The following is a 19577-nucleotide window of genomic DNA, read 5'->3' on the forward strand; positions in this document are numbered from 1 at the left end:
AAGTCTACACAGGTAGACAATGATGTACCCGTGATATGAAGTCTATACAGGTAGACAATAATGTACTCGTGATAGGAAGTTAACACAGGTAGACAATGATGTACTCGTGATAGGAAGTCTATACAGGTAGACAATGATGTACCCGTGATAGGAAGTATATACAGGTAGACAATGATGTACTCGTGATAGGAAGTTAATACAGGTAGACAATGATGTACTCGTGATAGGAAGTCTATACAGGTAGACAATGATGTACTCGTGATATGAAGTCTATACAGGTAGACAATGATGTACCCGTGATAGGAAGTCTATACAGGTAGACAATGATGTACCCGTGATAGGAAGTTAACACAGGTAGACAATGATGTACTCGTGATAGGAAGTCTATACAGGTAGACAATGATGTACTGGTGATAGGAAGACTATACATGTACACAATGATGTACTCGTACGCTAGTTGACCACGCATTTCGGGTAATGATTATTTTATTCAAATCTCAAATCAACAATAATTCGGTATAATAAATACATTAGTATACCGATGACGGAACGGCTTCGTCTGTCATATTTCCTACTCTTTTCGATGATAAATAGCTCAAATTGTCTAAAATACATGTTATTTACAAATGATTGCTCAACGAAGTTTAAAGAGAGTATACAAGGGTATTGGAAAATAATGATGAATCGATGCACTTTCATACTGATTTCAATGGACTTACGCCGTACGCCTTTGAATTTACTAAAATAATGCTCAAATCTCCCTCACTAATTGAAAAAAAAAGAACAATCAAATAAACAAAGCTAAAGATACGGATTCTGATAATGGATTGTTAATGTCCTGTACAATATCACAGAAAAGTAAATATATATCAAAGTTTAGCTGCTTATTCTTCCATGGAAATACAGTGTACGTCACTCAAAGAATATTCCATGAACCAATCCAACAGCTACCAGGGAATTGTTTTTATACGTTACGCATGCGTGGCTGTCAGTACTGGCGTCCCAAAGACACCGACTGGCGAACTGAATGCCATGTTCTGTGTGCTGGCTGATACAAACGTTACAGATAACCTTATGTCGCGGGGTATTCAAACTCTTCACCTTGTTCTTTATAGCCACCGAAAGTTCACAGCATAATCGAGCGCACACCATCGGGTCATAGGTCACGTTGTCGAGATGCTCTTGAAGCACCAACGAGATCTCATTCCGAATTTTGAACGGCAAGAAGTTTTCATCTGGTTTCATTTTGAATGTATTTTCTAGTCGAACTTTTGATTTGGAGTCTTGTTGTTCGTCCGGTGTTTCAAGGTTTTGTCCTAATAATGCCTTAGTCATACGCCTTATGTGGATTCCTTGTTGCGAGCTCTGGGCCAGCTTAAAGAACGAGGACTTCCGACGACTTGCATTGGGAGCCGTCAGTTTGGAGACGACTTCTCTCGAGGTCCGCCTCTTGCTGTCTGAGGAGGCATCGTCTGTTATCTGTGTAAAAGGAAGTGGAAATGTTCACAATAACACCATAATGTCATTATCAAAGGAGCAGTTGTACCAGGTACAAAATTAATTATAACAATAGTATCCTGGAAAGTTTCAAGTCTGAAAGAAATGAAACTATTGTCATGCAAATTGGCATGAGTGATCTTTACACTCCAGTGTAAAGATCACTCATGCCAATTTGCATGACAATAGGTTCATTAGTTAGCGTACTTACATGTACATGTAGTAAGTGTTAGCGGGCTGAAGTTAGCAGCGGATTCGTTATTCGTTATCGGGGATTCGAATAACGAATCCGCTGCCAGCAGCGGTTTGGGGATTCAGTTTTTTTTATGTTTAAATGATATTTCTTTTAATTGACATTTTGACAATTGGATTCAAATAACAAAACCGCAGAAGCAGTGAATTGGGGATTCAGTTACATCTAAGTATTTTGTCTTATAATATGTGATTGGGGATTCGAATAACGATTCCGCTGACGAATCCGCTGCAGTGAATTGGGGATTCAGTTACTTATGTTTTATTGGTATTTTTCTGATAAACTATGATTAGAGATTCGATTTTACATTTTGGTTTTGTGATTCGAATAACGAATTTGCTGCAAATAGCGCATTGTGGATTCAGTTCTTGATGTTTAATTGACGTATTTTATCACAAATTACGAAAATGGTAATTTGCGGGTATTTCAATGATATAATTACTTTGTAATTCAATCAACAATAATGGGATTCTAGTTCGAATCTGCTGCCAAGAGTTTCTTTCTTGTGGGAGGTTTATCGTCTCTTTACAAGTAGACGAAGTTCTATGTTTCTTCGCCAGCATTCTATGGTACAAATATATAAAGACCAGAGTATCATTTCGATATAGCTGAAGGTTTTATTGGAATGCTAACATGTATACGGAATTTAAAATTCTATCAGTAAAATACTCTTGATTATTATATTTATGCTACTAATTAATAATATTGCTAAACTAATCTGCTGTTATTCGAATATCCAATCATATATCAAAAGGAAAAACATCACTTGAACATGTATGTCACTGAATCGTTGCGCTGCTGGCAGCGGATTCGTTATTCGAATCCCCAATAACGAATAACGAATCCGCTGCTAACTTCAGCCCGCTGTAAGAGTTTCCTTCTGTCTGTATTCCAAATATTATATTTGTTTGACTAAAATGGTATAGCCATCAGTTTTTATAGAAAGCTTCAATTAACATAATTACTAATATTGAATGGGCTAATCAGATAGCACAGGCAAACGATTAACAAAACGAATATAAACAAAGGGTGTGTATTAAATACAGTATTGTGATTGTGATACAATTAAGATGTCATGGTACAGCTCCTGAAAATCTAACTTTGTGTACAGTTGTTAAAGGTATGAACTAATGTGTCACGATCGTATATTAATATTGGAAAAAAATGACACTTTCCGTAAATATGACTGATCTTCAATCAGAAAACCACTCGGATCTTTTCATCATATCTTCGGAAAAACTGAAGTAATGACGAAAATGCTCAAGTGGTTTTTCCAACGTCATTCGACTATCTCTGTAGATTCCTTGATAAAAGGTTCCGGAATGTACAGGAACATTTACGGAAAGTGGCGACGGTTCCCGATTGTGTGTCGTGTTCTTGTGAGCAAATGAACTTACCGTTACCTCTGACATAATGCGTTGTTAACGATTACGGTCACTTGCAAAAAAAAGATGAACCTGAAACATATGAAAGAAAAGAAATATTTCATTATTGAACTCAATTTAATCATCATATTTAGACCAAGGACTATTTTTTCTAAACTAGAAACAAATTGATATCGCATGTTTAAACCAACAACACGAACGAGACTTATAAAGTACATAACATTGTACATATCTTAAGGAGTTAAGTATTCCTTTAATGTGAAACCTATTTCGGATTATCAGCTAATTCTGCTCGCGGGATTACTCTCATATAACAGTGTATATTATCACACTGACGTTGTTAATAACATTGCCAAGGTCAATCGGGCGATTATTTATTTTATTTTTTTAAGCGGATCGACAGAAGCGATCAATAAACGAATCGAATTCGAACATAGGAGAAAAAACTTTCACTTTACATTTAAACTCCATAAATCATAAATCTGGCATGTTCTCTCATGTCACACAGGCCTGTCATAAATATCATATCACACATATACAATGTATGTGTAATAACACTATTCTGGCGTCATCAAATGACATCATGGTGATTCCACACGATTGCTTTGGTGGTTAAGAACTTGCAATTCGAGTTAAAATTTTCGCTTATTTTCTCACAAATTTGATAGAAATAATGTGACAAAAGAATCATACACTCGTATCAATATAATATAGATAATTATTTAATATGCAGCACACCTTAAAGTTCGTGACATTTATCGGCATCGGCGTGTGTCATATTTATCTCATTATCGGCTATATTTGCCGTATGTTATACCCGTATGTCATGTTTATCTCGTTATCGGCTATTTTTACCGCATGTTATACCCGCGTGTCATGTTTATCTCGTTATCGGCTATATTTACCTGATGTTATACCCGTGTGTCATGTTTATCTCGTTATCGGCTATTTTTACCGCATGTTATACCCGCGTGTCATGTTTATCTCGTTATCGGCTATATTTACCGTATGTAATACCCGTGTGTCATGTTTATCTCGTAATCGGCTATATTTACCGTATAGTATACCCATGTGTCATGTTTATCTCGTTATCGGCTATATTTACCGTATGTAATACCCACGTGTAATGTTTATCTCGTTATCGGCTATATTTACCTTATGTTATACCCGTGTGTCATGTTTATCTCGTAATGGCTATATTTACCTTATGTTATACCAGTGTGTCATATTTATCTCATTATCGGCTATATTTGCCGTATGTTATACCCGTATGTCATGTTTATCTCGTTATCGGCTATTTTTACCGCATGTTATACCCGCGTGTCATGTTTATCTCGTTATCGGCTATATTTACCTGATGTTATACCCGTGTGTCATGTTTATCTCGTTATCGGCTATTTTTACCGCATGTTATACCCGCGTGTCATGTTTATCTCGTTATCGGCTATATTTACCTGATGTTATACCCGTGTGTCATGTTTATCTCGTTATGGCTATACTTACCGTATGTTATACTTGTATGTGATATTTATCTCGTTATCGGCTATATTTACCGTATGTAATACCCGTGTGTCATGTTTATCTCGTAATCGGCTATATTTACCGTATAGTATACCCATGTGTCATGTTTATCTCGTTATCGGCTATATTTACCGTATGTTATACCCACGTGTAATGTTTATCTCGTTATCAGCTATATTTACCTTATGTTATACCCGTGTGTCATGTTTATCTCGTTATCGGCTATATTTACCTGATGTTATACCCGTGTGTCATGTTTATCTCGTTATCGGCTATATTTACCGTCATAGAATGGTTTATTTTCCTCTAAGACATAGATTGTGTGCCTTTTATTGAACCCTATATTTGAATTGTTTTTATTTCCACTAACATCACTGAAAAGTATGAAAATAAGAACTCACGTTCTTACGTCATTATTATTAGAAATAAAATCAGCTACAATTGACCGATTTATCTTGTCTTTGTGTGTAAGGTGAATGCGTATGTGTCAATAGGGTCTAAATAAATACCTTCCCGAATATAGATAGTCTTTCTTTTTACACATTTTCAAAAGAGGATTACATTCTCAAATCCCTTGATAAAGAAAGGTTCAGCGAGAGATTATACCGACAGAGATTCTTTACTGTGTGATTATTCCTATAAAATGTTGTCATTTTGGTGAACACATTTCATATTTAATACTGATATGTATTTTGATTTTATGACTACATTATTTTATGTTTAACACGAAAATGAAAAAATCTGAACTGTTAATCTGTTTCTCAACTTTGTAATTACGTGTAAGAATGACCAAAGTTTGATTTCATATTAGTTGACGGACTATATATGATCCATTTTACACAGATAAATACACTAATTCAGTATAAACAGTACGAGTGGAAATAATGTGAGATGGTCCGTATTCCCAACCCATATTTATATATTTAGGTATGTACATAAGTAGATGGGCCTATATGTGTGTTGGGAATCCGTGCCATCTCAAATCTACAAAACTTGCATATATGATATGTTTATACAGTGGAACCTCTATAAACCGAACATGCAAGGGACATGACTATTTGTTCGGTTTATAGAGGGTTCGGTTTGTATATAATATGCGAGACTTATATTAGAGTTGTCGCCCTTGGAAATTTCTAACTTCAAATGTACCCGTATTACATGAGTATATTATTGGTACTAGTATGTTTTCTCATTCGTATAATAATCCATCCAGTGTTCAATAACAAATAACAATTATTTTTATATACCTTGTTTTGTGGATGTATTTTAGAAGAATGACGCGCCATGATTTCAGAAAGGCAGCATACAGCATTAAGAGAACTCACCAGATAACCAGGTTGAAATTATTTCCAGCGCCCCTTCCGATCCGTCTCAGAGTATGATAAACAAGTATCATTTCTATGTTTTTATCCTAACTTTTAAATTATATAGTGTGTGGTTTACGGGGCAATGAACAGCATTTAGGTATATTATTGGGTTAATACATTATGATTTATGGAAGTGTCTTCAATCACGTGTCCTGATTAACATATTTCTATTTACACCCGTAACAATTGATACATTTAAGCCATGCTAACATATTCAAGTCTAAGAATCCCGTAGTATTGTCATCTCATATTACGTATACGTAGTGACTCGTTTGTAACATCCAACAAATCGGTCAAACCCATAGAAAATGGTATACTTCATTAACAATTAATAATAACTAAATCATTCATAATTATATAGATACATGCTTTTCTCGTCCTTCAATGTACAAATATAATTATTTAAAACGAAAATGCTTGAAATTACACGTGATCTTTATACTGGCATGATAAATGAAAAATCCGAAGAGTGATACTTGCCTGTAAAAGGGCAACAGCTACGTCATATGTCTTAATACGTAGCTCTTTATCATTTTCCAACACAAAACATTAAAGCAAAACTTTGAAATGGTGAAGATGGTCACTCCAGGATACTGTTGTACTCTGCCCTCCTGGGAAACCTAGGTTATAATGCGGTGTGTTCGCCCGTGATCCCTATGGTTCACTGCCAGTGTGTATTGGATGAGGTTTTTACTATAAGCTTGTAACAACGGAGCCCTGTTTACTGTATACTTGTAAAGCCTAGTGATTAAGCCACTTGATCGGGGTTTATTTTAATTATTAAACAAATATCCTCTTTAAATATTTGATTTGGGTCTCGTCAAATTAAACACGTTGAAGAACCAGGGTGTATAATTCATGATGATCACTGTTTGGTCGAAGTAAATCTAAAATGTTCCATTGTTCACAAATAGTCATTGTCATCTATTGTGTTTTGTGTAATTACGTCACCCAGTAAACTTGTCCGAGTTACATGAGCTGTGTGTATTTTGTCAGAACAAAACAAAATACATGTTTTTGTACTCAATAATTGAACAGAAAGGTTATCATCTAAATATGTTTGACATTCCACTTCATAATGTACAAACATCGATTCAATACTTGCTCGTGATGTTTGATCACATTATAAAGCACTTGTTATCTATATGGACAAGCGAGTCACTGTATAATACTGGATTAACGCCACAGATATATTCTTTGTGGTGAATACTGACAACGTGGTGCTGGTTATGATGTAATGGCAAACAATACATAAATTTGATATACATGTGCATTTTTTATTTATCTATTTTTACTTACTTTTTTATTTATTTATTTATCTATTCATTTGTATTTCTAATTTGTATTATTTTGCAATTGACCGACTTTTACATCTGAACAGCATACATTCAGACACGCGTTACAATGTATGGAAGGGTCTATAATATCCTTGGCACATTCAATTCTTTATTAATCGTAAACTGATACAGTTCATGGATATGAAGATTTAAATACATTAAATAACAATAAATATTTCCAGGGTCAATCATACAAAATCTAATTTTCTGCTAAATAATTTCCTCGTAATATGTTTGCATCATGAACAAATTTTCCTCAATTGCACAATTATTTTGTATTAACATTCTCCCATATCCCACATACCCAACGAGGCCCTTCCATACACAGCGTAAGTGGCTAAACAGAGGACAGTGATTCATTAGGATGTCTTTCCCTAATTGTGTCAATTTTTAATAATTATAATCAGCAGCTCGAAGATTCTAAGGTGTATTTGGCCACGCCAACACCGAAATTCAACCGACTTTTGTAGCTATCCATATCAAAACAATGTCCGACCTAATAAACCTCACTTACACTCTAATATAAGGCTAAAGTTGTCGTGCTGCATGTGCAACCGAAATATCAAACTAAATACTCCCCATTTCATATATAAACAAAAGTGTCCGGATTAAAGAGGCCAGGCCTAAACTATGTCGATAAGCTGCTCCATATCCAAGACCAGCGACCCCCGAACTCTGGACAAATGAAAATGTCCGGATTAATGAAGCCAGCTCTATACACAAACAAAAGTATGACAACCAACTGATCAATTGCATCTATTGTTTATTGAAACAATAGTACGTTTTTATGCATGCATGTATCTGAAACGTTAAATTAACTTCCCCATGAAAGTAAAAGCGTACCAAAGCACACCAATACACAAATTCGTTCATATTATTTAATGTCATATAACCTTTTTGTTTAAAATATCATTTTAAAATAGTTGAATACGTATTACAATACTAGTACATGTAAATACCTGTATATATAAGATTTTAGTGTACAATTTTCGAATGTCAACTTCTAAATGCTTCTTATTACGATATCCCAAGCTTATCGACAAGAGTTTTATCGGAGTCAAACGTTCATGTCTAAGTGACAGGCTTCATGTTATATAATTTTCAACACAAATCGTTACGAGGTGGTCATTCGTGGCCATTTTCAGCGTAAGTGACGGTTTAGAGAGAGGCCGAACAGAGAATTGTATAACCAGCCTTGTAGTTATAGTTTAGTAGACGGAGAATTCAATAACAGTAATCCAAGACCTTTCCGTAGTGGTTAAAGCTACAATATAATTAACTATAACACACGCTGCAATCAACTCTGTTATCTAAGAACTAAATCTTAAGTAGCTTAACACAGTTGACCTGGGTACAATTTTACGGCAATCGCAAACCTAACGTTTATAACCAGGATGTGAAAGCATTGAATTATATTGCTTCAGCAACTAATCGTGCTGAATGACATTCTTAAAAATGTAAATTGATGAAGAAGATCTATGTATTTCCTTATGTTTTGATTTTTGATATGTATTTTACGGTCTGATTTACACCTGTGGGTGACATGAATTCGGTGTCGTGCTGTGTTGGAGGTGGTGTTCTATCGTTGTGTCAATTACAACATACATCCTATATTTTTTTTTATAGTAATGGTGTGTCTTAGTCTAGGCCTTCATATGTACATGGATGACGTTAGACCACGTTCGTCCATAATTTCACAAACAACCAGGTAAATATCGAGTTCTCACGTTTTGAAACCAATAGTGACAGTATTAACGTAAATTCAATTCATTGATAAAAATCGTACTTATAAATGACACTACTGACAAAAAAATACATCAAAGAGAAAATCATGAATAAAAATGTTTAGATACACAATAACTTAATACGGATTGTAATATACAGCTGTCAGAGTCTGTGTAACAATACCTAAAATCTGTATGTATCCTCTCTAAGCGGTATTTGTATCGACCTTATGTCCCGAACTCTCGTGTTCGGATAATCCTATTTACATCGGAGATTAGACTCGCTATAAACAACATTTTGTTTGCGTTTTGGACAATACAAACTTATGTTTGTAGTGTAGGTGACTTTATGACCGTGAACCTTGTGTACCCACGTTACATACGAGTAGATTGGGAATCACATAACGAGTTCAAAGTGTAAAGCTGCACTACTAGTCTACCTGTACTTAACTTAGAACACGAGACATTAACTACAACATACCTATACTCACAAAAACAAAAAACAAAAACATTAAACAAAAACATTAACACGTATATACCTTGTTATCGGTTACAAACAGGACAAGGACAACTATGTGTTAAAGCAGCTTAAGTAAAAACAAAGCCCATTTCTTGATCCTGATATCAAAACCATATTTACCGTTCTTCGTGATGGTTTGTGTCTGTGGTAAAGCTTCTAATACACATGTAACTATATCTTCGTCTGAAACAAATCCACTACTACACAACCTGTTAATGCAGCTATGCTTACTTGATAACAAACGAAACACTACCTGTGTTCATCCTTTTTTAATACTGACCAATTATGCGTCAGTGCTGCCAATATTTCAAAAGGAGTAGACCTTCCTCGTTTATTTTAGATTAATGAGCTTCATAAAATCCAATTCACAACATTTGGTTGCTAGCTCGAGATGTTGCTTTCCGTAACCTTTCTACAAACTATTACCACTTTCAGTAATATTAAAAAGAGTGTCGTCGAATTGTGATACCGTATATCCTAGAAGAAACGCAATAGAATGTGGATTTTAAAGAATTCGAAGACTTTTGTTCAGTCTCGAACACCTGCTCATCAAATGTTTATTCTATAGATGAATTGATTTTTCCTTTCTTCCCTAACCAATTCAAAACTAAAAAATCTCCTCCGTTATCTTGCTATTAGAGTTTCCTTTTATCAGAAAGGTGAAATTCATGGTAATAAACAAAACGGATAGTATTTCGTTACTTATAACACTGAAGTCCGGATGAAATCTGTTATCATACTATTGGCTCCAATTTGTTCAACTTGTTCTTGGTCGACTTGTTTTTTTATTATAATTATGAAAGAGCTTATCCGAATAGGTAACATTCTTTGCACCATCCTTCAATTTAACTATATCGATGGTGTTTGTCTTAGAATTACTAAACTTGGTAACATCAGTGAAAACTCACAACACTGTATGACAACCGTGATGACTTTCGATTTTCTTATCGTTAATTGTCCACTTCTAGATAGTAGTATCCCTGCTTACACTATACCGTGTTTACATGTCCCAGTTGATCCGATATTTAAGGACTTGTATCACTACCCTGACAACTGTCAACTGGTGATGGAGTATGCAGGTTGAAGAAGACCACGGGAAAGGTCACTGGTCGACATCATGACCTTACTTTGAATCCGGAACAACTGGTCTCCTGTTCATGTTTAAGGATCTTCATCCATATCTATCTTTTTGTTCGTGTTTTGACCTCATTTTATCGATTTGTATTACGGTATCTTTATCATGTTGGTATTATTTGATGATTTTCTAACCACTACTGCCATTCATTTTGATTTGTGACGCATTACCGAAAAGATTATGGTTTCGATTTGCTAGACTTATTGATTAGTTTGTGAGCCTCGTATTGAAGGAGGTACTCGATGTTGTTCTTTTTAAGTCCTATTCTCTGACTATATAGGGCCGTGTACCAAAGGACTGGTCTCATTCGGTTACTTTATATCGACGAGGTAGCACTCTAAAGCGGCATTTGCAAAATGGACAAAATCGGTTAGGGTTAGTGTTAGGATGAAAGAGTCTGTCATTGCCATGGCTGTCATTTACGATTGTGGCTTTAAATTGATTGAGCATCCGCCTTATTCATCTGATCTCGCTCCATCAAACTTTCATCTATTTCCAAAACTGAAAACCGCTATTTCAGGCACCCTAATCCTAACCTTAACTCTAACCCTAACATGCAGTGGACGATTTTCTGAACAGCCAAGAAGACTTAGAGGTGTTATATAAAGGTGGCTTTGAGGCCCTTAAACACCGCTGGCAAAAGTGTATAGATACTGAAGGGGATTATGTTGAAAGATAATACAATATGTCCGTTAAAGTTCAAATCCTTCAACATGAGTCTCACAACTTATCAATCACCCCTCGTATCAAAATCAATTTATTTTTAATTGGAAACCGAAGCATTGTTTTCACGTTGACTTGAAAAAATAACTTAACCGTGGGAGAGGAAAGGTGTCTTAGGAGTTGTAATTATCTTTGATTGATTCATCGAAGTTACCTCCGACTGTGTCATCATACACTCGGTAGGTGACGCTGGCGTTTCTCTTAACAACGTACTTTTAGAAAGTGTTATCAGACACAGGACACCACAATATCTATCTTGAAGCAACAAAAGAAGAAAAATAAGTAACGAGACGAAAGTATGAAAGAGCCAATCCGTAGAAATGTTTTCGAGTCAGAATGCTGAACTAATTCTTGCATTACATTCGAACGCATTTGTAAAATGCCGTGTAACGACAGCTCTCTTTGCTGTAGAATTTAATGATGGTACAGAAGGTGTCTAATTACTGGAGAAACGCTAGAGTGACCATGTGTTTATCATAGAGTACTCCTTTACAAAAGATGCCAATTAAACAAGAAAGAAAAGACAACTGAAAACTAGCTTACATTTTATGGCGAGTGACATCGATGAAACTGAAGACTCCTACTCCGCCGGAGCAAATGTTCTTATTCTCGTTGTACTTTTTCAGTAATATTCAGGTAGATCAATATCTTTACATATATTTCATCTTCATTATCGATCATTTTTTAATATTTCATACTCAAAATCAGTTTGAATTATGGTTTCGTTATTATGTCGGCATTTTGTTGTTTTCAAAAAGTTATTTTTGTGGAATATCTTTGTTCTCCCGTAAGTAGGATTTTGAACAATAGGGTTCATGACCTCTTCCATGGGCCCGTATTTGAGGTAATATGTGGGTAACTCTAGCCGGACTCCCGGGGGTGGTACAGTGTTAAATATGCACGCTTTAGCTTCTGTCGATGGTCTATATACATATGTAATATCTTTTAAGCTGTGGAGGTTAAAAGGTTAAATGACGAGACTTTATGTAAACCAAAAGTACATTAAAGCCTATAAACCAATTATATAACTCTATAACAACAGCTCAACGGGGGCTGCCTGGTCGTGTGTAATGGAAGTTTAAATAAATATTCATTGCATTTTCATTCGACAATTATTGATGAGATAATCTGAGATATTTGATATCGTGTAAAACTTGCTTAGTAATGATGATCACTGCCGAATGGGTAAGTAAAAACCATCTGTCAGTGTCGTGTCTTATACACATACAAATAAAGTCTATACTGTCGATGATTTACATTGTCGCCATGGTAAACACACCTCTATAACATGACATTTCCGATCATTGTAACATTAAAATATAATATAAAATTACTACAAGTGTTCAAGACTTGTATTGTGCATTATCTCCATGTTTTAATTTTAACTGTGATCTACATTTTTTAATTTGATTTCTTCTTAGACATAGTATATATACTAGTACCAATATCATTACTTGGACACCGGGAAGCACCATTACAGTATATTAGCAAGCAAGTCTCACAACAGTAATTAAGTAATGTAAGAATTTGATAAAATCTAACAAGAAGGGAAGATAATAATTTTCAAATATTTTATTCCAATTTCAATAGCATCTTCTTGCTTGTATTTTTGTGGTTTAAACGACATAAACCATTCATAGGAAAGGGAAATATGCAGCAAGGAGCAATTAGCTTGATTGGGGAGTATAAGCAAATTACAACATTGTCATTGGTCAAGTCTATCAAACTATTAGATAAATAAAAAAAAAAAAAAAAAACAGAAACAAAAACCAATAACAGCCTCTCAATAATAACACGAATACACAAAAAAACAAGTATTGAAAACAAAACATGAAAACGCAAACTTTCTATTGTGATTATGTATATATGATAAGCAGCTGTCTGATTAAAATTTTTACAGAAGGTGGTAATGTGTGAGGTGTGTATCAGATGTTTTACCTAAAGAAAGGTTTCTAGATTCAATCACATTTAAAGTTCAAATCACAGAACAAGTGAGAATCATATCATGTACAAGTGACCCCGACAACTGACAACGGGCGAACCACCAGTCCGACTCTTAAAGTGCTCGGCGTTTAACTGGAGTAGCAGCTACCATTTCAGAGACTGTTATTTCTCTTACCCTGGACAGGGATATCCGCAGTTTTACCGGGGTGAGATTTTCTTATCTCACCCTAGGGAAAAGACCAGCTACACGCGCTCTTCGAACGTGCTCTTGTTCTCGATAGGGTGACGTCACTATGACCCGACCCGGAACGTTTGAATGCTAAATATCAATATTATTCACAAAAGAAATTAAAATAAGTATTAATTATCAGAGTTAACTGAGCGTTTGGTGTTCTTTTTGACAAGCTAATCGGAACTATATCTTGTATGAAATCAACATCGTAACGTGTAAAGCGCCTGCTGCAGCCTTATCATAACTGTCATCCGCCGTCCACGTGTTGTTGTTTACATACGTTTGGATTTGGTTCACACAACGATCGGAAAACAGCTCCCTTTTCGGGATGAGATAGGGAGATCCGAACCCTCGGAGGGAGATTGTTAAGTTCCCAAACACTCGGCAAGTCTCGTGTTTGGGAATTTAACAATCTCCCTCCTCGGGTTGAGATCCCCGTATCTCACCCCAAAAGGGGTGAAAGATTCTATAAGTCTCATCTAGAGGACAGAAACCAAAACGTTCAACTAAAAGCCAAAGTGGGGAGGTGTCAAGGGAAACATTAGAAATAATAAAGTTGTTTAGAAAGAAATGAAAATATTCCAGATTTAGTCTCCTCTTACGTACGGATCATGCAATGGGAGTAGCAGGTACAATCCCAACGCCCTACCTACAGGGTCCACATTGTCAGAGGACAGTCTCAGCTGAGAATAATACCAAAGACACAGCAAGTCATCATGGTCATGGGAATTGAGAGAATAAAAAGTATATCCCAAATTTAGTTGCTTCTTACCAACGATGCAGCAAGCACAGGTAGTGATGAAGAGTGTGCAAAGATAAATGTTTTGTGATAATGCTTTCAAAATGGAAAATTCATATTGTATCCGATTGCATCTAATAAGAATTTGGCAACAAGAAAGAATGCTGCAAGTGAAAGTACATTTGTTGAAGCCTCTGACAGACTTCTAGTGACCAAAGTCGAAACATTAGCTGCGATGAAAAGTCATGCCATTAAAATTGAATTTGTAGGATAAACTTCCAGAAGACATTAGCTCATTAGAGATATTATTGTGAAATTAATGCCGTCCATTATCTTTTGCCAAGGCCCCTCCCAACTGAAATCCCGACTGTGTCACATTGGCGCCCATGTAGGGACATGTGATGCAAGTCATAAAGGTCTTGGAGCTGTGTTATACCAGGGAAAGGACAATAGGGCACATATCATTCGCTTATGCCAGCCGGGGATTGTCAAGGTCAGAGCGAAACTACCCAGCTCATAAGCTCTAGTTTCTTGCCATGAAATGGGCTATTACGGAGAAGTTTAAGGACTACCTGTATGACCATCGCTTCACTGTGGTGACGGACAACAACCCCCTCACCTACGTTCTGACGAGCGCGAAACTTGACGCCACGGGTCATCGCTGGTTAGCAGCCCTCTCCGCCTATGACTTTAACATCCGATATCGACCAGGCAAATCCCACATAGATGCTGATACATTGTCACGATTGCCAACTCCAGGAACCAGTGGTCATAATACCAAGGAGGACACCATTTCCGAGGACTCTGTTGCTGCGGTGTGTCAGATGTTGTATGGTCAGCCTTACTTTGAGAGTATTTGTTTAGCGAATACTACGGTTGACGGTATGGATGCTACATGCCTGGAAGATCTTGAGTTGGAGCAACTGAGTTTCAGGGATATGAGAACAGCACAGAGGAAGGATGAACTTTTGGGACCCTGTATTAACAACGTCCAGGGTGGTGTTAGGCCCAGGAGAGAGGAATTACCTAAGTCAGCCTGGAATCCCTCGCTATACCGGCACTTTGATTCTCTCATAGTTAAGCGAGGAGCCCTTTAACGACAAGCCTCCGTGGATGGAGAGACAAAACAGCAGTTGGTTCTTCCCTCGTCACTTATACCTGTTGTCTTGAGGAGCCTCCACAACAACATGGGACATCTAGCTGTGGCCAAAACTTTATCGCTGTGTAGAGACTGCTTCTACTGGCCTTCCATGTCTACGGATGTTGAGAAGTGGATAGCGAGGTGTAACCGATGTTTGCGAAGGGAAACCCCCACCAGGGAGAGGGCACCCTTAGTCTCTATCCAGACCACGCAACCGCTGGAACTTGTCTGTATGGACTACCTGACTCTGGAGCCTTCCAAGGGGAATTACCAGCACATCTTGGTCATTACCGACCACTTCACTCGCTACGCCGTTGCGGTTCCAACCCGTAACCAGACCAGCAAGACCACCGCCGAGGCTCTGATGAACCATTTGTCCACTATGGGATGCCAAAGTGAAATATAATAAATTATTTTAAAATTTAGTTAAAAATATATATCAGATTTTATATCCAAAACTGTTCCTAGGTCTGTCTATATTACACATATTTGCCCTTTGGCACCAACTCTGTTTACCTGTTGACGTAGTTGATCTGATATTAACAGAACATGTTGTACATGGTTATATAATATTGTCTCAGGCTATATGACAGACGTCTTCTGTATTACCATGTATCAATCAATCATACTCATCCCTAGGACTACCTAGGACTATATAAGATTAGATATTATTGTACCATTTAGTCGGTTTCCAGGGAGCCATTCCTGGACACTAAGTCCTTGGCTGGGCTTTCGCCCGGGACAGGCCAGTACCGATACATGTACAGATGTATACCTATGTATGCTATATGTATGTATGACGCACGCATAAATAATAAAAATACCATCTCAAGAAGAAGACTCATTTCATTATACTGATGCCGCGACCTCGGAGCGAAGCTGGACGGAAAGCGGACACAACATGAAGTTTCCACTACACGATCAACGCCACTTAAAAGATCAACGCCATTTATACTATCACCTAAATATGTCTACTGTTAACAAGATGCAGGTACGTTGATTTGACTTCTGACTATCTTCGTAAACATTTGCCGTTTATAGCTATACAATTTGTTTAACATCACTTTAGGTTAGTTATACCTTAGTAATTATATGTTTCATTTTTGAATTGAACTAAAACAAACATTTTTTCTTGCAATAATTATTATTTTTGTATGAATGATTTAAATTGCACTGTTTTCATATCATTACCAGAAAATTCCTATATACTTTAATATTAATTGTTTTTACATTTTACATATATATATAAATTTTACATCTTTACACATTTATCCTATGATGAGTTTCGCCCACGTGATTTAACACGGGGATTATATAGTAAATGAAACATCATCATGTTGTCGGAGTTCAGAGATAGTGATGCGGTTTTACGCACACATAATATGTACATGGTATGATAAATCTACTGTTCTCCTTTGACAACATACTACACACACACGTACATTATCAGATCAGAAACACTCGGTTTCAATGTATCCCAACCAGAACATCATTTGTAAATGTATTACTACGGATTTTGGAATACCTCTTGAATTTATGCCGAAAATTATGTTTCGATAGTATCTGAATGTACACATATTACACAAATACATAACTAGGAATTCTTCTGGTAAATTTCATTTCATTCATTTTATTTTCATGTCAGCCTAATTGCAGTGCGACATAACATCGCTTGATTTTGTGTACGGTAGACGACACAACAAGCACTTTTTTCATATCTTCATTTTTGAAACAGTTAGCAAATTATGTATTTAATGAAAGGTATTATTCAATAAATCAAAGTAATTTCTTAAAATGTTAGTGTTACTTGTTGCTATCTTATTTTTTTTTCTGATAATTCAATACATAATTTTTTTTAGCCTCAGCCTAATTGGAGAACGAGGTATATTAAGCTTGAATAAGTAGGCGGTATTACGCCCTCAAGCTATCTTTTTTTGCATTATCAGTAAATAGCGACATGTAGTGCTAAAATGTATATAGTCTAGTCAATTTGGAAATTACAATGTATAGTTTCCTTATTTAAAACACCACATTTTTTAAAACCTATTACCTATGTAAATCACGACTGAGTTAATATTTGTTGTTTTTTAAATAATGTTTAAACTGCATTTTATATGTGTAATTGAAATTCAAAGCAATATACAATATCTCTAGTTTTAATGTACGGCAAATGTTTACTAAGATTAGAAGGAAGTTTAAATCTGCAAAACCTGTAAATTGTGACACCAGTTCCTTCACCAGCGGCAGTACCATTGATACCACCATCGTACCAGCCAACGCCAATGTATCCACGACTCCAATCCATAATGCCACCTCCGGTTATTGAAGAGGATTAATACATTCATTTTCCTCAACGTTTTATTGAATTGTTTATGTGCTGTGTTTTCCATACAGAAGTTCCAACATTTTCGCCATATCGTCCTCAACATATAAGAAGAGGCTTTGAATTCATTTTTAATATCTTCAACTGAAGAGACACTATTCAACATATATTACAACAATTTCATTTATTCATATATACCGAAGAGACGTCTTCACCTATATCTACAATGGAGAGTTCGGCCTAACGTGATTCCACCACGAGGTTAAATGTGTAATTTGAACTTTCCATATTATGTCAGAGTCAGAGATGGTGACGTGATAATACACGCACTGATATCTACAATATAATCTACTGCACTCAAACGACATAACAACGCACCATACTTCAACGGATAAGGAAATACCTGATGCAGTTCAAATGCCAGGGAAAAATAAGTATATATTTTCCTTGTCCGAAGAAGAAATATCTACATTTACACATCCACTAACACTTAACAAGATTATTCGACGGATTTGGAATACTCGATGCAGTACAATTGCCGAGGAAAAAGGATATACCACTTCCACTTCCGAAGAGGAACATCTTTACATTACATGGAACTTTCTGACATTTTTTTTTTACATCTTCTCAGCCTAATTGGAGTGCGAGAATTTACAGTTGGATTTACAGATGGTTGTACATCGTATCCACGCCATTTCATTTTAACATTCATTTTAATAACAGTGCATAAACATTTCTTTAATTACGTTGGACATTAATACTGGAATTACAACAAGTGAACTGTGTGAAGAAAATATTGTGTGAATTTAATTCTTATCTTTTGTTTATATATTTTAATGCATTTCAAGTACATATGTTATAATGTATTTATACACATTTAAAGTTTTTGTACACATATAAAGTACAAACTAAATATTATTTGATTGATATATTTGATATTACTATCAGAAATATATATGTTGCTATGTTATTTAATTATAAGCTTTATTGCTTTATGATTTTTGTTACGTACTACGTAATGTAATCATGTTAGTTCATGATTAGTATTCAATTCATTATTAGTATCTATATAACTTCATTTCTTATTATAAATGTAAGAAATGTATACTGAATGTCATTTCATACAATACTATACCGTCATAATATTTAGTATAAGTATCTAGCCTTCACCACAATTTCTTTCGTTATTTTAACTTTTTGTTTTAAATAATCTAAACATGTTATATTTCTCCTACTTTTCAATAATTTATGACAAAGGGACGTTATCAACATAATTAATTATTTTAGAATCTACTTATATGATGTCGAAATTATATCTAATTTGAAATCATTTTTGACAAAGGGACGAATGAAATATAATAAATTATTTTAAAATTTAGTTAAAAATATATATCAGATTTTATATCCAAAACTGTTCCTAGGTCAGTCTATATTACACATATTTGCCCTTTGGCACCAACTCTGTTTACCTGTTGACGTAGTTGATCTGATATTAACAGAACATGTTGTACATGGTTATATAATATTGTCTCAGGCTATATGACTGACGTCTTCTGTATTACCATGTATCAATCAATCATACTCATCCCTAGGACTACCTAGGACTATATAAGATTAGATATTATTGTACTATTTAGTCGGTTTCCAAGGACTGGACTGAGCAGTTCTACACACTTAAATAAACCAAGATACAACTACTTGGACTCCGTCTTCCTCTCTTACACCATACACAACAA

At 35.6% G+C, this 19577-nt stretch overlaps 1 protein-coding gene across 1 annotated transcript; it reads right to left on the reverse strand.

Annotated features, from left to right (window-relative positions):
- Positions 1–457: 457 nt before the first annotated feature.
- LOC117327631 (tctex1 domain-containing protein 2-like) lies at positions 458–6694 on the reverse strand. Its single transcript, XM_033884692.1, has 3 exons — positions 6504–6694; positions 3148–3207; positions 458–1479 (listed from the first exon to the last, which is right to left on the reverse strand). The coding sequence occupies exons 2-3, from the start codon at positions 3160–3162 to the stop codon at positions 913–915; spliced, it is 582 nt and encodes a 193-aa protein (XP_033740583.1). The 5' UTR covers positions 3163–3207; positions 6504–6694; the 3' UTR covers positions 458–912.
- Positions 6695–19577: the final 12883 nt, after the last annotated feature.

Source organism: Pecten maximus, chromosome 5 (assembly GCF_902652985.1).
Source record: "Pecten maximus chromosome 5, xPecMax1.1, whole genome shotgun sequence".
In the NCBI taxonomy this organism is placed as follows: Eukaryota; Metazoa; Mollusca; class Bivalvia; order Pectinida; family Pectinidae; genus Pecten; species Pecten maximus.